The sequence below is a fragment of the Esox lucius genome, chromosome 1 (genome assembly GCF_011004845.1).
Source record: "Esox lucius isolate fEsoLuc1 chromosome 1, fEsoLuc1.pri, whole genome shotgun sequence".
Lineage (NCBI taxonomy): Eukaryota > Metazoa > Chordata > Actinopteri > Esociformes > Esocidae > Esox > Esox lucius.
The window spans coordinates 10,166,353-10,186,149 of NC_047569.1; the positions used below are offsets into that span (position 1 = coordinate 10,166,353).

The window sequence follows — 19,797 nt, forward strand, 5'->3', positions numbered from 1 at the left end:
CTCTACTCCCATACAGAAACAGGGTTCCCGTAGACTTATATACATTGACCGTAAGATGGTGCTGCGGTCAGCATTCACAGAGGAGAGTCATATCATTGCTGGAACAAAGAGCTACTTAACCAGACAGTCATGGGAAGAAAAAACAAACGAGTCATTGTGCATGAGAGAAAATGCTGTATTAACGTTGTTGACACAATTCACCAACACTCTCCAGTCAAGGCGACCACGCGTGAGTTAGCACTAATAATCACGTCTATAAAACACATACAGGGGAAACAATGTTACCAAAAGGTATTTATTTTTTTTGGTTAACAAGTGGAAAGTCTGATTTCTCAGAGGTTTACACGGTCTTGAACTATAATTATCTCTGTCCGCAATATCAGTGTTCCCCTAGCCAAAAGGAAATGCTTTTTCTGCCCATTCCCGAGGGGCTGTGACAGCCCTTATACCCCGAATAGTCCCGCCCACCCCCGCTCTATCTAATTCTCAGGCATTTGCATGTAAAAACATAAGTCACGGAAAACTCTAATTATGTCAAAATAATGAATACACCAACCGTTCGGTATAACGGTGAATGATGAGTTTAAGGCCCGACGTGTGGATTAGACGATGGGAAAGAGTCTGCAATGGGAGGGAACGTATGGAAAAGCTGCAGAGTTTAACAAGTTGAAGAAGATTGGACAAACTTTGAGCCCTTTTTCTTCGTGCATGGATGCGATTCCAGTGGACAACTTGTCGTAAGGTCAGAATGCAGGAGAGTTCTCTCTTTTTCTCTCACTTTGGTTACTCCATAATGCACTCATTTGAAACACTTTGGCCTGATGTTTTACCCTCTTTTTACTAGAGTAAAAAGAAAAAGCTTTGCCAGCAAGTTGTGGTTAAATGACTAGCCTTATTGTGGTAGGTTGAAAGGGGGTGAAAACGTAGGCACTACGGAAGAAAAAGTGCTTCACCATTTTTTCAATGAAATAACATGAGAAAAAAGTAGGACATGCACAATGGCAGAAAAGGAGAAGGTGAAGGTGTTTCGCAGTGTCTCTTTCAAAAAGTTAGAAAGTTGGAGCGCGAACAAAAGTGTCTGTGACGATCAACAAAACAAATCAAAGGATTGTGAGGGCAGTAGCGGCGCCCTTCCCCCCCCATCTACTGCGGTGGCAACAGCCGAGAAAGCGCACCCCTCGGCTACGAGTAATGTTAGTGTGTCAAGGAAAGTTTCCAAAATCTCCGCCGCCAGCCTTCCCACCGCAGAGCTAAAGAAAGGTTCTTCCACTCCTCACTCCTCCATTTCTCCCTCTATTCGCCAACTCACTGAGAAGTTCAGTAACAGCAATTCTCTATCGCACGGTTCTCCGAGCACTGGCAGTGCCGTGGCCGGGAAAAGTACAATTTTACCCCGTGTTAAAGGCAGCAAGGGAGAAGGGTCCCCGTCTCGGAAGTCGTTCCACGAGGACAGTGGATATTTACAAGTGGCTGAAACGGATTTAACCGAGTCTCCGACTGACGCTAAAGTCCAGGACCAAAAGCTTTATTCAGGCACAGACTCGGTTTCTGGGTCGGATTCAGAGAGGAGTCAAAAATGGATTTATACACGCAAATCTGCCGAAGGCAGCGTTGGCGCTGGTAAGAGACTTTATTCCCAAATCGACCCGTCTTTCTCTGATAACAATAACGTTATTAAGCCTCGGAACGATGATGTTTTTGTCAGTGGGGCCCCTGTCTGCAAGTCACACAGGAGCTATTTCTTAACTCACCATGGAGAAGCTCCAATTCACGTTGACCTAACCCACTGGCCAAGCGTAACCAAGATCAGAGAGCTTTTTGGAGACAGGCACAGAAAGAAGTACCGGTCCACCTCTGACGCAGAGGATTTAAAATCTGCTGACCACCTCCAGCCCTCTGCATCTTTTAAGGAAAACTCCTCATCAGACAGAAGTAACAGGCAGTCACCAGTCCCTGAAGCCACTAGACTCACAGTGTCAGACAGAAACCGCAGGGCTGTATCCCTGGACAGAAAGGGGGGAGCGAATAGATGCCAGGGCATGGACTTACACTATCACCCTGACCAGCACTACTCAGACGAGGCAGAGACTGAAATAGCTAGCGCTAGTATTAGTAGGAGCGGCAGGTTTCTTAAGGTGATCAAGCCATCCAACACGCGCAGTGCCCACAGCCCTAGTAGTGGAGCAGAAGGGACTGAGACCTGGACGTCTAATCTGAACTCTGACCCTAACCCTGAAACCATTGCCTCTACTCCCACCCCCCCACCCCGGAGCAGCTCTGTGGGCCTCTCCTGTATCCAGCGTTGTGAAGAGCAGCAGCAAAGACAGGGGGCCGTGCAGCCCACGGATAGTTTACATTCCTTACATAGTTCCTCCAGACCAACGGTCCCCTCCTCTGATAGAGCCTCAGCCCGAGCAGCCATCAGAGCCCGCTGGAGGTTCAGCTCAGGAGACGAAGAAGAGGAGTGCTCCCGGGGAGTTGGAAGAAGTGCTACCTCGGTCCCCCGCTCCACAGGAGGAGTTGGAAGTTACCTGTCCCGTGCTAAGAATGGCTGGTGGGGGGGTAAGGTCCTGGGCAAGTCTTCAGGCAGTGAGGAAGACAGCCCTGCATCGCTAGGACCCAGCCGAGACGCTGTGAGACGCCGCTCACTGAGGAAGAAGAAGAAGAACAGCGGGGTCGCCACAGGAACAGGGCGAGACGATGGCGAATCAGATGACAGTGATGACGAGCAGACAGGTATGATGGAACACCTGGAGAGACACCAACTTAACACCACAGCCACCGCAGAACAGTCTGCAAGCGCCCGGAACCGGCTCAGAGAACCTGAAGGCTCTAGAACCCGTGCGGTGCAGTGGGGGTACAGTTCTACTCCCAACCAGATGGGGGCGCAAGAAAGCTACAGACGCCAGTACACCACAGGCGTGGCCGGGGCATCATCTCCCGTTACCACGCCCCTCCCAGGGGTGTCAAGGGTGTCAAAGGTGAACATCTCGTCTTTTATCTCGAGTCCCGGCGAGTCACGGAGCAGCAGCAGATACTCCAGCACAGAGACCCTTAAAGAAGAGGACCAAGCTAGCTATGCGAACAGAAGGGCTAACTGTAGCAGTGCAGCCACCCCGGGCAGCATGGTCGGGCCATCTTCCTCCATGCTCAGTAAGACCTACCACGGTAACTTCACTATGTACCGCTCCCCCAGCTTTGGACACGGGGATAACTTCTCCCGTGCCCCTGTTAGGGTCCGCCCTCGCATCGTTCCCCCTGCTGACCTCCCGTCAGCCACAGGGAACACTGGAGGAGTTTCTAGGGAGGAGACTACAGGTTTCCAGCGGTTGCCAAGCAGTGGTGTGGTGAGTGATAAGGACCGGAATCGAATGTCAATGTCAAACCCGGATATCGCCTCAGAGACAATGTCCCTTCTCAGTTTCCTGAAAACCGACCTATCAGAGCTCAAAGTTCGTAAGACGGACAGGTCTTTGTCAGGGGTTACTGAGAGGTCGTCTGCAGTGTACAGGATGGGGTCAAGAAGTCAAGGCCTCCACCCAGTGCTCCGCCCTTCATTAAAGGATCTCACCGCAACGCTCCGACGTGCCAATTCCTTCACCTACTCTGATAAACCAGTAGGGCGGCAACATTCAGCCCGCTCATCAGCCAAAAGAAGCTCTTCTGAGCAACGTCTGGATCGAGATGGAGCAATGGATGAAGGAATGATGTTGGTGCCTGACAGAGAGGTGGAGAGTGATGGAGGGGACTGCAGAGCAGGGACTCATGGGTATGAGGGAGTGATGCCCACCCCGCTGCAGGACAGGTATGTGCAGGAGGCCAGACAGGTGATAAGAGATATTTGCCAGATGAGCGCTCGCAAAGATGATGATGATGATGATGATGAAGAGGATGATGTGCTAGGTACAGATGGCACTAAGGATGAAGGTTTGAAGGGGTTGAAAGAGGGGGAGGGAGGAGAGTTGAAGGATGAGACAAGCAGAACTAGGGAAGCAGTGTCCTCCATTTCAGGCCAGGAAGAGAATAGGGAGAGGGAACAGGACGGAGAGAATTGTCTGCTCATGGGAGATTCTGAGGAGAACGTGTCCTACGATAGATCTGTGGATGAGCTTTCGGGTCACGAGTCGAGCCTGACCGATGAGGGTATTGTCACAGAACCAGAGACTGGACCAGGTGACCCGGAGAGGCCATTTTTTGGGTCTGGTTTAGGGTCTTCGCTGACAGGAGATGGGCTGGGTCAACCCCTGACAGGTTGGAAGCAGTGTGCTTTGCTTCAGGAGGAACGGCCAGGGTTGAATGAGGGAGCGAATGAGGGAACTGGGTTCCATGACGGAGCAAGAGAGAAACATGAGAACTCTGTCTCTGTTCTTGGCCTCGGGGCTGATGCTGAGAGCATTGCTGTATTAACAGAGATGAGTGCCAATGGTACTTGTGGAATGACCAACATATCCCAGAGTGCCTCTTCCACAGAACTTGAGGCTCCTCCAACTCCGAGCGCTATCCGCCGCCGCCGGAAGTTCTCTTCAGCTGGGAACACCGGCTCCGACTCCAGTAACGGCAGCAACGGCGAGTCCAACGGGAACGGGGATCCTACTGTTTACCGTTCACTGAGTGACCCCATTCCTCACCGGCGCCGCTCTGTGTCAGAAGAAGGGAGTAACAGCTTCTCCGTAGACAGCAACCTGCTGGGGTCACTTTCTCTGTCCTCAAAAGGGGGAGGAGTTGGAGGAGGGAGTGTCCCAGAGTCGTCCTCTGCTGCCGACCTATCAGAGTGCACAGGCAGTGCTGCCAGTGACCTATCAGTGTGCAGTGATGGTGGTCTCCGTGACGATAGTGTACGGGACGACTACAGCAATGTGATTCGGAGCATTGTTGCAGAGCCAGGTGCGATGGACAGATTGATGACTGATGACAAGAACAACGGGAAAGCCACAAAGAAGAAATCCTTTTCTGACCCCAGTCGCCGTGGTGATGGTCCTTTGCTTGACGACCCAGGGTTTAAAAGTCCCCATCAACCCAATGAACCAATCAGTGAGCTGGATCAGCCTGGTCAAATCCCTCCGTCTAGCAGCGAGCCCATCTTAAGCGAGCAGAGAGATGAGCTGTGGGAGCTAGGAGATGAACGTGGACGCCAATTACGTAGTCGCCATGGCATCAACGAAGGCGGGAAACCCCGCTCCCAATCAGAAAGGGCATTGCCCTCCCGTCTCCGTGCAGATGACACAGAAGGAGGGGGTGGAGGTGAGAAATTAAACTTTTACCCTGAAGTTCTGTCCCCCAGAATGGGCCGGCGGTCTTCCAGGAAACGACCGACACGGGTAGCCCAGTCATCATCAGATGAGCTTGAACACTCAGAACCAGTTCAAGGAGACCAGGGTCCAGGAGTTGGCCCTGATCAAGATCAAATGGATCTTACTCCTCCACTCCCCCCGACTCCCCCCAAACCTCCCACCAGGCCCAAGCATGTCCGCCATGCCAGCGAACCTGCCACTTTCATCCCCATTGCTCCGCCTCCACAATCCCAGAGAGCCCAGGGGGAACCTCCTGCCTTTCGACCCGCCCCTGCATCCTCCAACCCGGCTAAGCCAGCAGGTGAGGATGCCCCCTCCCTGGAGGATGTAACTAAGCAGTATATTCTGAATGCCCAAGGCGGGGAGGGGGACGTGGCTGGTTCTGGGCCTGGTGGAACGGTGCCTGTACCAGACGGGTCCAACTCCAGCCCTGCCGCTCCCACCGGTGCCAGAGAAGCCGGACTGCAAAGGAAAAGCAGCGAGGAGCTCAGCACACCAGCCAAACCCAGAGTGGTGAGTAACGTTGTGGAAGCGTTTGTGATTTGAGGTGTGTATGTGTCTAAGTTTTAATGGGTGTGTTTTCATTATTTTAAAATGTTTGTTGTCATGGTAGAAATCCTGTGGGAAATGTGTGTGTGTGTGTGTGTGTGTGTGTGTATGAATGCATGTTGATGCAACAATGTGTGTATTTGCTTCATTTGTCCTCGTTGCCTTCATGGCACGGTTCACTATTTGTTGCTGTCGGAGTCGATGCGATGGTTGTTGCTTTTAATGGGTTTTTTGAGTGTCTGAACAGTTTATCCCAAAGATGGCAGAGCAAAATTATTTCCCTGGAAGGGTTTATTTGTGGGTTGTGGCTTTGTTTGAACAACGGAGCTTGCTGAAGTTGTGTTGTTGTTTTATGACTCAGTTAATGATGTGTTGGTGCCCTTTTTATAAATCATGTTGAGAATACAGCCTATATTTGGAGGTGTGTGTGTGTGTGTGTGTGTGTGTGTGTGCGCGCGCTTGCTTGCTTGCTTGTGTACTCATTGCAGTATCATACCTATGGAGTGGTTGGAGCCGGTATGGAGGATGGTTTCCCAAGCTTCTTATCTCAATGGCCTGGGTTAGAGAAACTATTCCGTTTTGCCATGTTGGGGAGGATGTTTGCTGTGTGCAATATAAGCGCTCTACCACTAACTTACACGCACATGCACAAAGCAGCCCTCTAATTTCAGATGGCTATTCTCAGATTGTAGCAGACACATTAGCTAAAGCAAACATCAGACAGATTTATAAAGCATTAAATAAACACCAAACTAATGTTAAACAAGCGTCAGACGGGGCACATTATCTTCTGGACTAGCGCCTGCTGCTAATAGCCAAGGCAGTTTTCTGTTTGACTTCATTCACTGTGTGGTGACTGTGACTGTGGCCGCTGGCGACCAAATGAAGACGAGCCATAATGTCATCCTGTTTCCTCTAGTCCTAATAGTCCCCATGTGAACTCTTTACAACGTGTGTGTGTGTGTGTGTGTGTGTTACAGCGGTACAATGGCCTCCATGTGGGCTTGTGCACAGAGCTGCTGTAATAGTGGGCCGGTGATAGAGCATGTCGGATTAATTTGTGTGTGTGTGTGTATAGGCCTTGCTCAATTGCCATGTAACGGACTGTTAAGGATAAGACCGACATGAAAGTAGTTACCGTCACTGTCATCATTTGAATGATACTTTTCGTTGTTTCTCTCTTGATTACCCTCTCTTTTTCTAAAGGTACATTTGCAAGTCACTGTATCGTTTATGATCTTAATAACTTGCTTCTATCAAATCGGTTTGTTATAAGAACTTTCTCCTCCACTGTTGTCGTGGCTCCAGACTGATCCAGTCCAGACAGGAAATGGGCTTAGAGAAACAGGAAGTTGTTGTGGTTACTAATGTGTTTGATGATAGCCAGGGCTGCTGGGTGGTGGCCTGGGAGATGTGTGTTAGTCTGGGAGATTTCCAAGTTGTTCCGTAAGGTCTGTCTGTTAAATCCATGTTGGTGAATGCAGTGCCCTGATGTTCTGTTAGCAGACCAGAAGGGAGGGGACAAAGAGAACGTTTGGACTACAATTTATTAAATTGCTGCTTACTTAATAAGTTCACAAGGAAAGCAGGAGCCTTTTCCTTTTCTGGAAACAAGCCCACCTCCTATCCACAGTGTACTGTGCTTTACGCCAAAGACTCAACACTTCCCCACCCCTCTATGCCCCTTTAACCATCTGTCAGTCAGTTCGCTGCCGCAATGTCATTATGTAGCATATTTTGTTTTAGACTACGTTGTTGCTTTTTTGCTTTTCATCTGCTGACTCTTTTTTTTCAACTTTTCTCCCTCTCAATCTGAGCATTGCAGAGAGATGAGGTAATCTCCTTCAGGCTCCATGAGACAATCGAGCGAGATATCAGGTACAGACCTAGAAAACAAGGAGGGAAGGAACGTAAGAGGGAAAAGAGAGAATAACTGCAGAAAGGGGGAAGTCAAAGCCAGAAATAAAGGGGGAGAGAGAAGAGAGCGAGAGAAATAAAGCCCCCACGGTCTGAGTTGTTTTCACTTAGACAGACAGTAGGAATGTAGCCTATCTTTCCCTCATGCTCTCTCTGGCTGTTGCATAAGGGCCGAAAACCTTCCAGGATGAAATGCATTTTGTGTGTATATGTTTCTGTGTGACATCCCACTTTGAGTTCTGGCATGTGTGTGATCCTTCATGTACATTCTTAGACACACCTGTCACACAAGATGGCCAACATCAAGCGTTTGAGGGTATTTTCATCCATAAACCGTATAGGACTTTTTATACATAGTCGGCCTATTTTAGCAGACAAAAGGTAAAATGAACAGTCTTAAACATGCCCTTTGTAAAATGTCTGTGTTTACAAATGAAGAGAAAAATTAAAATAAAACCATACAAGTAAAGTTACTGGGGCTTTAACGCTTTCAAAGTAAATTTGGGCCGGTACATTCATACAGCAAACTTCGATCATACGATTATAAAGTATGAAATGTCTTTGGAAGCTGATATTTGTGTTAAAGTAGAAAAAAAATCCTGTTTGTATGGTTACCCCAGTCACATGTGCTGAGGGCAGATGTAACTGAATTCATCATCAATGAACACAAGTGAGCCAGTTCCAGTTGCAGCCATACTTTGCAGATAAATTGGTATGCCAGTTCCTTTTTTCTCCACACTTCACTTGCCATCACTCTGGTATAGTTTAATATTTGTCTCATCTGTCCACAATACCTATGATGGCTATTTTTTAGGCTAACTTTTGTTTTTGCACCTTGCAGTCAAGTCTCTGTAGTTTGCGTGGAGAAGTCTTCTGTGACTGGTAGTGACACATCCACTTCTTTCTCCAGGAAAGGATTCCTGCTTTGTCAGACATCACAATCTTGTTTTTCCTTGTTTTCACTTATTGTTGAATAATCTGCCATTGCTGAGCTAACCATTGCTTTATTAATGTAATAAACGGTTCATTTTTGCACAACTAATATTTTGATCGATTCATTGTGATTTATCTGCATCATAATGCCCAGCTTGACAGTGAACTTCTTTGATCATTTTATTGTCAAGCAACTGCAACTGACCTCCAAGCAAGTGTAGACATGCATGCACTTGTTGGAAATCCAGCCGTTTCATATAGTGGTTGAAATAGCAATCGCGTACCTGGTCGTCAAGGGAGAGAGTCATTCAAAGACCTTTTTGCAGCATTTGATAATCTATTGTTCATGAGGTTACTGACTCATTACTCGGTCTTACAAACTAGATCTGATCTCAATCTCAAACAAACTTCTGGTCATACCTCTACTTTATAGACAATGCGACCCAGAATACACATCACCGTACTGTAAGCCCATTGGCTAATTACTGTCACGCTTTGACTGAATGTGACTTCCTGTGTACGGCTAAACCAATTTTCTGTTGTAAACTAAACATACACTTCAACACGCTGATGATAAAAACAAACATGCCTGCCTAATAAAAGACACCTGTGGAGCCAGTTTTTCGAATACTTTTTATACCTGCAATGGTGGGACTAATGGTGGGACTGCTGTAATGTCTAAAAGTTTCATTTAATATAAATGCAAGTATCGTCAAATTAATACTACTAGTCTGTACTTTTACCCCAGGGTTTTTAAATCACTTCAAATCTCAAGTGCTGGAGAACAGAGCCAAAACAACAAACCTTGTGTCTCTGTCCAAATACTTAAGGACTGCGCTGTAAATAGCTGGAGTAAACAGTGGCACTAGAGATCTTTGGCATGGCACACACACGGCATGGCACACATGATGACTGATGGGCCAGCCCCTTGCTTTCCGAGTGAGAGAGGAGGGTGAAGCAGAGACTTTGAACAGAAAGACAGGGACGGCCTTTTTGTTTTCACTTCTGAAGGGCTGACACGAGGAGATTGAGAAAGTGAACCCAGATGGAGTGTTGCCTGAGAAGGTTCTTAAAAAGCAGGCATAGGAGGTGAAGGGAGAGAGGGACTGGTGTTTTGCTCTGTAAGTGCAGACAGAGTGACGCGGGAGGAGGTGTGGATTAAGGCTAAAAGAACCTAGTGTTTAGATCATTGGATTTATGACTTCACTTCTTTTTAATCAGGCCACCCACTTAGAATCAAACCCACTGGCCTTTTCTCTCTTACTCGCTCCCCTGTAGAGCCCCCCTCTGCAGTCCACCCCTTCGAACACAAACACGCCCACTTTTACGTTTTAGCCGTTTAGCAGAAGCTCTTATTCAGAGCGGCTCGCAAGTTAGTTCAGATATTTTAAGAAGCTACAGCCATGTGAGAAAGTAAGCGTACCCCCTGGAAATAGTTTCCGTTGTGATCTTCACTTCAAACACTTGACAGGTAAAGGTAACCTCATTTAACAAATGACTCTGCAAGATTATCGTTCCCAGTAATTTATTCATAGAAAATCTACAGAAATGCAATTTCATAGATGAGTAAGTAAAGTGAGTTCACTACTTGCTTCAGTAGCTGGTGTTGTCCCCTTTTGCTGAAATAACGTAACAGTTTCATGTAATTGTCTGTCAGTCTCTTACCAGGAGGATTTTTTGCCCACCTTCTTTACCGGACTTCTTTAGTTGTTTCATGTTCAAGGGCATATCAATATGATTAAGATCTGGGCCATTCCATAACCTTGCATTTTCTTTCACTCAGTTGTAGCTTTTTTGGATCATTGTCCTTTTGCAAAATCCATTGTCCTTTTTGCAAAAGCTTCAGCTTTTTGACAGATGGCCTCATTCTCCTCAAGGATTCTCTGGTAGGATATGGAATTTATCATTTACTCAGTCCCTGAGGCAGCAAAGCAGCCCCAAACAACAATGCTTCTGCCTCCATGCTTTACAGTTGTTATAAAGTTATTTTGTTTTCGCCAAACATGGTGTCAGCCATTGCATCCAAAAAACTCAAATTTTGACTCATCTGTCCAGAGCATCTTGACCCAGTTGTTTTAGTATTTACTCAGGTGTTGTCTGTCAAATGTCAATCATTTTTATTCTGATGCATACTGTGACAGACCAACCTAGAGCTCAGGCTTCTCCCATGAAGGCCAAGTTTGTGTAGTCTCTTTCTGACAGTTGACATTGATTATGGCAAATGAGGCCTATAGATCCCTAGATGTTCCTATTGGGTTCTTAGAGACTTATGAACTATCTTTCAATGAGCTCTTGAACTGAATTTGGTGGGGTGACTATGTAGATTGCCAGTGGTCTGGAAAGATCTTCTTTTTTAGATCTAGGTCCGACGATGGCCCACTGGCCCAGGGCCAGTAAAAACACATGTAGGGCATGTGGATCTCATCAATCAGTGGCCCAACCGACCAGTAACTTTGTCATAGCATTTTCAGTGAAAAATGTACTCTTTATTGTGGTCTACCATTGGAAACTGTTGAGAAGGAATTGGGAAATGCACTCCAAATTTTTTCAAATGCAACGATAAAGCCTTGCATTCATACCTACACAAGTCATCTCACACTGTTGCCGGTAACCCTAAACTTGTTTCAGCTGCCCTCCACGTGGTGTAGCTGAGGTGGCAAAGTCGATGCAGCAAGGTTCTCAATTTCAATGAATACAGAAAAGAGCCCATATTTTATATTAGTGAATCATTCAGCAATGTCAAGACTTTTTTACATGCACCATAAATGACTACTCACGAACAACCAGCACTGCAGCTTCATGAGTGGCAACATGTATCAATAGCTTGCTTTGTTAATATCAACTGTTTGTGTATACTTAAGTAACAAGTAATTTTTTTTTTCTCAAGTTATGGCAGTAGTAATAATATTCGTGCAAGCTGCAAAAATAATGTGGTGACTTAGGTTGCTAAAATACAGCTCCGGAAAAAATTAAGAGACCACTGCACCTTTTTCTTTGCTTTCCAAAAAAGTTGAAAAGGAAAGTTTTGAGTGAGGATCCAAAGCGTTCAATTTGCAGTGGTCTCTTAATTTTAACCCTACTGTTCCTCATTAACAACCTTGCTTTTTGACTTTTTTGGAAAGGAGAAAGTTGCAGTGGTCTCTTAATTCTTTCCTGAGATTTATTGCTCCTCTTTTTAATATAAAAGCTTTATAGCTAAAAAAACTTCAGCATATTTCTTAATTAGGCCACAATAATCTCAGGGCAATGTAAGTGTTCTGTTATATTTTGTGTCATTTATAGTATGTGCTTCTCTATACTGAATTACTAATTTGAATCACAATAACAAAATGAAAAGATGCGTACTGATGCATACTGTGACAGACCAACCTAATGTATAGTTGTGCTTGTAAGTTTGCATATTCTGGTTGAAATTGTGAAATTGTGGCATTGATTTTGAAAATATGACTGATCTTGCAAAAACAAAAAAGTTAATGTAAGGATAGTGATCATATGAAGCCATTTATTACCACATCGTTGTTTGGCTCCTTTTTAAATCATAATGATAACAGAAACCACCTAAATGGCCCTGAACAAAAGTTTACATACCCTTGAATGTTTGGCCTTGTTACAGACACACAAGGTAACACACACAGGTGAAAATGGCAATTATTGGTGAATTTCCCACACTTGTGGCTTTTTAAATTGAAATGAGTGTATGTGTATAAATAGTCAATGTGTTTGTTAGCTAATTTGGAATGACAAAACCAAAATAGAGCTTTATGGTCACACTGTTTGGAGTGGGATCAACAAGGCCTATAGTGAACAGAATACCATCCCCACTGAAGCATGTTGGTGGCTCACTGATGTTTTAGGGGTGTGTGAGCTCTAAAGGCACGGGGAATCTTGTGAAAATGTATGGCAAGATGAATGCAGCATGTTATCAAAATACTGGCAGACTATATGCATTCTTCTGCATGTAAGCTGCACATGGGACGCTTTTGGGCTTTCCTGCACGACAGTGATCCTATGCATAAGGTCATGTTGTCCCTCCAGTGGTTACAGCAGAAAAAGGTGAAAGTTCTAGAGTGGTCTCCTGACCCTAATAGTCACAGTGTCCTGACCTTAATATCATTGAGCCACTCTGAGGAGACTTTACATGACCTGGAGGCATTTTGCCATGATGAATGGGCAGCTAAACCACCTGCAAGACTTCGGGGCCTCATAGACAACTATTACAAAAGACTGCACACTGTCATTGATGCTAAAGGGGGCAATACACAGTATTAAGAACTAAGGGTATACAGACTTTTGAACAGGGGTCAGTTCATTTTTTTTTCTTTGTTGCCATGTTTTGTTTTATGATTGTGTCAATCTGTTATTACCTAATGTTGAATGTGAATCCCATAAGAAATAAATGAAACATGCTCACTCATGTTTTCTCTACAAACGGTACATATATTACTATTTCTCCAAGGGTATGTAAACGTTTGAACACAACTGTATATATGCTCTGAATGCCCCCAATTTATTTAAAAACGACAGGCTAATAGTTTTTTGGCTAACTAGCCCATTATGATATTTTTTTTTTGTTACTTGATTTCTTTAAATCAGTTGTCCTCAGTTTTAATGCCGCGTACCACCTCAGAAATGTTTTCATTGAATATATATCCACCAAAGGGAGAACAGGGTACCATACCACAGTTTGAGCTGTAGATGATCTGTCGGTTACCTTTATCAACGAATGCAGTAACACCGTATGTAAACACTATGGCCTTGTAGCGGAATGTTAGCTGAAACATACTAAACCGTTTCCATTTGTAGACCTTTCCATTTGTTTTTTGTAGTTGTGTTGTATAGTTGCATTGCATTGTGTAATTGTGTGGTAGTGTTTTCGGTGGAATAGTGTTGTTATGGTTACTGCCGTTCCCCGAGGCCCACCACAGTGCTGCTCTGTTGGGGACTTTTAGCGTGGGAGTACACACACCTCTGTTGTGTCCCTTGGGGGGTTTGGGGCCCGGGAAGGGAAGGGGGATTATGTTTCAACTAGAAGGTCAGGTCACCTAGGGATCAGAGCGGTGGGGATGATGGAGAAAAGCGGTAAGGGACAGATGATGAAAATAATAGATGGCAATAAACAGATGATGCTGAATCTAACTAGTTCACTATTTTCCCATCATGCCCTTGACCCTAGGCCATAATGGATAAGTATCAACTTGAAAGCGACAGCAGGCCAGAAGGGGTTCTGGTTTAGAAGCCATTTTTCTTATGCCCCCCCCCCACGTCTCACCTAGCCCCTTCTTTCTCGTACTCACTTTGCTATATTTGTCATTTGTCATGTATGTTGGCCTATTAGAAAGCTGGTTTCATACCAACAAGTTAGGATAATAATTTGTTTTCTAATTGGTAATAGTTTACTGTGAATGTTTGGGAAAGTTTTTCAGGATTCAACAGTTTGGGGACCTTTAATGTAGTCAAAACTATTCTCACGCGCCAAACACACTACTCTCTCTCAACCCAGACAGACGGGCTGACGTATTGTTTTTGGGACAGGAGCAACATAAATGTTTTGTGTTCCGCTATAAGTGGGGAGTTGGGGGGTTATTTTAAGGAGCAACTGAATGTGGGGCGGGGGGGGGGGGGGGGGCAGACCGATAGACGAGTGGTGAGAGACTGAGCTAGACAGAGAATCCTGTATATCTGCAGGGCAGCCGGAGAATCCTTGTTCCCTGTTTAGGAAATGTTTTCCACCCGAATGAGCGCTAAGTAACGCTTCCTCTGGACTTCTCACCCTCTCTCTGCCTCTGTCTCTCTGTCTCGCTCTCTTCCTTTCCTCTGTGAAGAGATGTGTTGAAGTCCACCATCTCTGTATGCGTATACTAATAAGGCAAGATTGCTACAACTTCAACCTGTTTGGCAGTTTGAGAGAGTTTTATAACTGACTGTTTTGTGTCTCACTTGCTTTCTCTCTCTCATGTACTCTCTCTCTCGTGCTCATTATTTAGGATCCACCCTGGGTAATTACAGAGTACTTTGCTTATGTAAGGGAAGACTCTCTGAAACACTTTCTAGCTGCGCAACACAAAGGGGTTCAGCTGTAGCTTACCTCAGACTCAATCTGGGAGAGCTCAGGCTCCGATGTGAGTCGGCTGTCTAAAACCAGATGACACTGAACCGATGTGAGTCGGCTGTCTAAAACCAGATGACACTGAACCGATGTGAGTCGGCTGTCTAAAACCAGATGACACTGAACCGATGTGAGTCGGCTGTCTAAAACCAGATGACACTGAACCGATGTGAGTCGGCTGTCTAAAACCAGATGACACGGAACCGATGTGAGTCGGCTGTCTAAAACCAGATGACACTGAACCGATGTGAGTCGGCTGTCTAAAACCAGATGACACTGAACCGATGTGAGTCGGCTGTCTAAAACCAGATGACACTGAACCGATGTGAGTCGGCTGTCTAAAACCAGATGACACTGAACCGATGTGAGTCCGCTGTCTAAAACCAGATGACACTGAACCAGTCGACCTTCAGGCATGGGAGGACAGTCACAAGGTTCCGTTTGCCATACAGTCTTACAGCTGGGGGGTTGTGCGCATGTGTGTGTTCTGTAACTCAGTGAATGTAGTCCAGTCTCCAGCACTGTGTGATGTGCTCATCAGCCTACAGCCTACTCCTCTTCTCACACAAAGAAACAAGTGTGGGTTTTACCAATGCACAGGGCATTGCTCTGAGCGTGGTTGCAAGCGCACACACACACACACACACACACAAATAAGTTCTGTGTCCAACTGGTTCTGTGGGTGGACTTGAGAAGTTTCTATCCCGCTCTCTCCTCTCCAGTGCCTAATGTTCACCATGGCATCTGGACTGCGGTTGTCTTCTTTGGGCTCTTGTTCCCGCTATGATTCCCATGTCAGGAGGAAGAGCAGGAAAACCATGTCGGAATGGTTGCTAAGCTCTCGGAGCAGGGATAAGGGTGAGGATGGGAGGAGCCAGGAGGAAGGGCCCAGAGCAACTGCTCAGGTTTGAAGCGTGTGCGTGTGTGTGCACGGTGTGTGCACGTGTGCGTGTGGTGTGAGGTTCTTTTTGGGTTGATACATGAGATCAGTTTGCGTGCGTGACATCAGAACCACCCTCTCAGCCTGCTATTACATCAGTCCCAACATGTGGATTAACGTGTGTGTGTGTGTGTGTGTGTGTGTGTGTGTGTGTGTGTGTGTGTGTGTGTTAGAGTGATCATGTTAGCCTGGGTGTCTCATGGTGCCAAGCGTTACTGTTTCAAATCCAAATTAAAGCAGGACTCCGAAGCGCTGCATTGTGATGGACTGAACTAGACCGACCGAAACCTCAAGAGACAGACTGTCTAATTCACTCTGTTCCTGTGTGTTGGCCAGAGACCCTGTGGGCCCATTTGAAGGAATGTTTGTGGGGGTCGAGGAGGGAGTTTAGGCTGGTACTGTGACCTCTTGTCTCAGCCTGTCCAGAACAGGCTATCCAAATGTCTACACACTGATCCATATTCAACCCTGGTCAGACTGGCTGTGGGTGATACTGAGTTCAGTGCGTAAGATGAGGCCCGGTGAAAACAGAATAATTTTCTGTCCCAGTCCTTTCTTATTTCCTTACCCCCTTGTCTCCCCTCTTTCTCTCTCTCTCTCCCTTCAGCATTTACCACTAAATGGAAGCTTTGGTTAATGACTAGGATCTTGCTCTACAGATTACACACTGACCCACGCACTCCCAGAGTCCCTTTAAATTACAGACTCACACACAGCCAGCCTCAGGTTGTCCACTCGTCTCAGGCCACAGCTGCTTTTGTTTCTGTCTGGTCAGGTCGTTATCAGTGTGAAGACACCAGGCAAGACTCACCTCAGGCACTCCAAGAGGTCACTGTCCTGTAGATCACATACTCTCCCTGCCCACTGGCTGTACCTTCAGCCATTCATCCATCACGCTCTTTTGCCGAACACTCTCCGGCCAATCATAATAGCCATCATGATTGCCACGGTAATGATGGCGGGTAATGATGATAACTGTCGTTCATGTGAGGATCTGAAGTCTGTCATATGTGTGTGTGCATGCATTTATCTGTGAATGTGCCCGAGGGACCTCCTGAATTCAGGTAAAATGTTCGGCTTTAGTTCAGGTTATTGGGTTCCTGCAAGCTCTGGTTTCTTCAGGAGGTGTCTTCTTGTGCTCAGGCCCAACCTGTGCTTAGATTTTTCTGCATCAGTTAATAGAGTCATCTTCAACACTGGTAGAAATTCAGGTTAAGAACTACTAACCTCCATGAGAGCCTGTTCAGTTCAGCTGGAACTCTCATTGAAAAGTTACCAAGTCCTGAATGAGGCCTGAGGAGGCAAAAACATTATGATAAAGGGATATATCAAAACCCAAAAATAGCCTAAAATAGATTAATGTGGGTTCTTACAAAAGCAGTGACCTTGAAGAGAGAAAAGATTCCTTCTGATCTGGGGGAGTGTGTCAGAAGGAAGGCAGATATCATGTTCTCTGTTTCTCTTGATTCATTTTCCATTTTTATCGTCAACCTTTTTCCCTCTCTTGCCCTCTCACTCCTTTGTTAGCTTATCGGTCTGTCATTCGTTACATTGTCTGCCTGTTTCTCCCGATCCTTTTTTCCCCCTCGTTTCTCTCTCCCCCTGCTCCTTTCCTGTCATCCAGAATAGCGTATTTAATTCAGCTGTAAAAACACTGAATATTGAGAACTTGTTTTAGGTTTTCTCCCACACAGTTGTATTTTTGCCATCATTTAAAAGGGTGTTTTGTATGTGGTATGGATAAAGACAAAGTTGCCCCCAGAAACGTATCGAGGGTCAGTTTTACCTGACCTGTTCTAGTGTAGGGAGGGTTCAAGCTGACCCTGGATCTGTGCCTAATGGCTCTTGCTTGGATCGTTGTGTGTTCCATTCCAGTGCTAGCCACTAATTCATTTTGGTTTTAACCTTCTTCCAAACCTAAATCCTTTACCACTTTGTAATTAATGTCTGTCCAAAGAAGCAAAAAAATAAAAATAAAGAAGAAGCAACTTCACACAATGTCTGGTCTTTCCCTCATAGCAGTCGCTTATCAATGCTTACAGTAAGAACCATAATTAACTCTGAGTGGAAAGGCAGGGCAGGAAGTGGGGGTTGGGGGGGTCATTTGACTTTAGAAGTTCCTCTCTTCGGTGTCATGGGCAACAGGTTGCCGTTGGTTGGTCGGTCATTGGTGTGTGAGATGTTTTTTTCCGAATTGAAATGTCTTGGAATGCAATGACAACAAAGGAGAGAATGTGAGACTTTGGAATACAAGGACAATTAAACAAACCCAGATTCCTCCCTGCCCCCCATATTTTTGTTTTTCTCTTCCTCCTCTTCTGCAACTCTCTTCCTTGGCTAACGGCTCACTTTCATCATTCTCTTTTCCTTTTAACTCTCGTCTCCATATTGTACTCTTTCATTCTCTCTGTCTGTCAGTGTTCTTCTCCTCCCTCTTTCGTTCTCACATCTGGTCCTTATTGACAGACTGAGCCAGCCTGCAGTCAAAACAAGTCATGAAGTGTGCGTGTGTGCGTGTGTGTGTGTGAGAGAAAGGTAGACCCAAATATAACTCCCCGAGAGGAATAATGGGCCCATCCAAACCTCTGTAAATCACCAACCCGTGGGCACACAGGCCCCCCACCCCTCCGCCCAGAAGGAGGTAAATAGCTAGCAGCACGATGACATTACTCAGAAAACTGAGAAAAGGAACATTCTTGTGAAATGAAGTTACCTGGAATTCATGTGATGTATGGAGGTTGTATGTATTGTTGTTTCTCTTCAAAAGACTGAGGTAGAAAGATGGAAACCATCTGTGCGTCTAGAAAAACGAACAGGTTGATTTGTGAGGGAGCAGTTGACTTAGCTGGAGCAATAGGTAGTCCGGTTGACTGCCAGGCCCACAGTCCGACTCTCTCCAACGCTTCCTAGAATGCAAATACATTCCAACGGATCTGATTGGCCCTAGAAGCGGATGGGTGGGCCTGAGACAGAACCCGTGCTGGTTAAGAAGCCTTTCTTTAAAATGTGATTTGCTTTGGTTACGGATGATCCAATCGCGGATGACATGTTTGTGTACAATTCTCCAACACCTCAATCTGAAAAATGTAGCAAACGACATTAGCCGAGGAAGATTTCCGTTTGTGTCGTCAGGGCAAGATGTCGTAGTGTTACTTTGATTTCTCAGAACCTACTTTTAAAATTGTGTGTATTTAAATATATTACCCCAAAAAATACTCCCCGTATCTTTTTTAGCCGGCTACCACAAAGGAAACATTTTCTTGCTCTGGGTTAAGGTTGTACTGCGTAGGATATGTAGTAAGGGCATATGGGAAATGTAATATTTGTTTCTAGTTAGAAAAAGAACGGTAGAAAACAATGTATTGGTATTGATTTGTGTTGGCTGTGTTCTGCATGGAGCATCTGATCAGTCTTATCGGTTGTAAATGTACACAGACACACACATACTAACACACTGTAAATGTACACAGACACTCACACACTGTAAATGATGAAAGTGTGTGTGAGTTAATGCCCTCTGACCTCATTCAGATAATGTGTTTAAAAGTCTGGCCAGCCCTAAGGTTGAATGTACCCTTTCATCTTCTTTTGTTGTTGGAAGACATCAAACCTATCCTTGTCATTATGAAAAAGTATAAGCACACAATCCCCTTAACATCCCAACTGCCTGCTCCAAATGGAAACGGTAAATAAGATTTTCCTTTTCACTAAAACCCACGCCTTTTATTCCCAAAAAAGGAATTCATGAGAATTAGTTCTTTAGGTTGTTTAGCTTGTTAACGGCTCATTGTTAACTTGTTAACTGTTTGTTGCTAGTTTGTTAGCTGTCACTTGAGGTAAATGACTAATCAGCATTTATAATCGCCAGAAGGTATCTGACAACGTTTTGAATTTAGCCAATTGAATAAAAAGGCCACATGTTAAGCGATAGGAATTGAAAATGAATTCATTCTTTGTTAAAGGACATGTCACAGAACCAGTGCAAGTTGGGTGAGGCTGATTTGAGCGCTAGAAAAAGCCCTGCATTTCCAGTAGTTCTGGGTAGTGTCATGGGCCACCCA

At 45.5% G+C, this 19,797-nt stretch overlaps 1 protein-coding gene across 1 annotated transcript in view; it reads left to right on the top strand.

Moving 5' to 3' along the window:
* Positions 1 to 920: 920 nt before the first annotated feature.
* The window catches only part of LOC105029890 (rho guanine nucleotide exchange factor 17), a 69,663-nt gene continuing 50,786 nt past the window's right edge, over positions 921 to 19,797 (top strand). Inside the window, exon 1 of the mRNA XM_010903835.5 lies at positions 921 to 5,804. Within this exon, the coding sequence (XP_010902137.2) occupies positions 999 to 5,804 (4,806 nt within the window). The 5' untranslated portion in view covers positions 921 to 998. The remainder of the gene's footprint in view (positions 5,805 to 19,797) is intronic.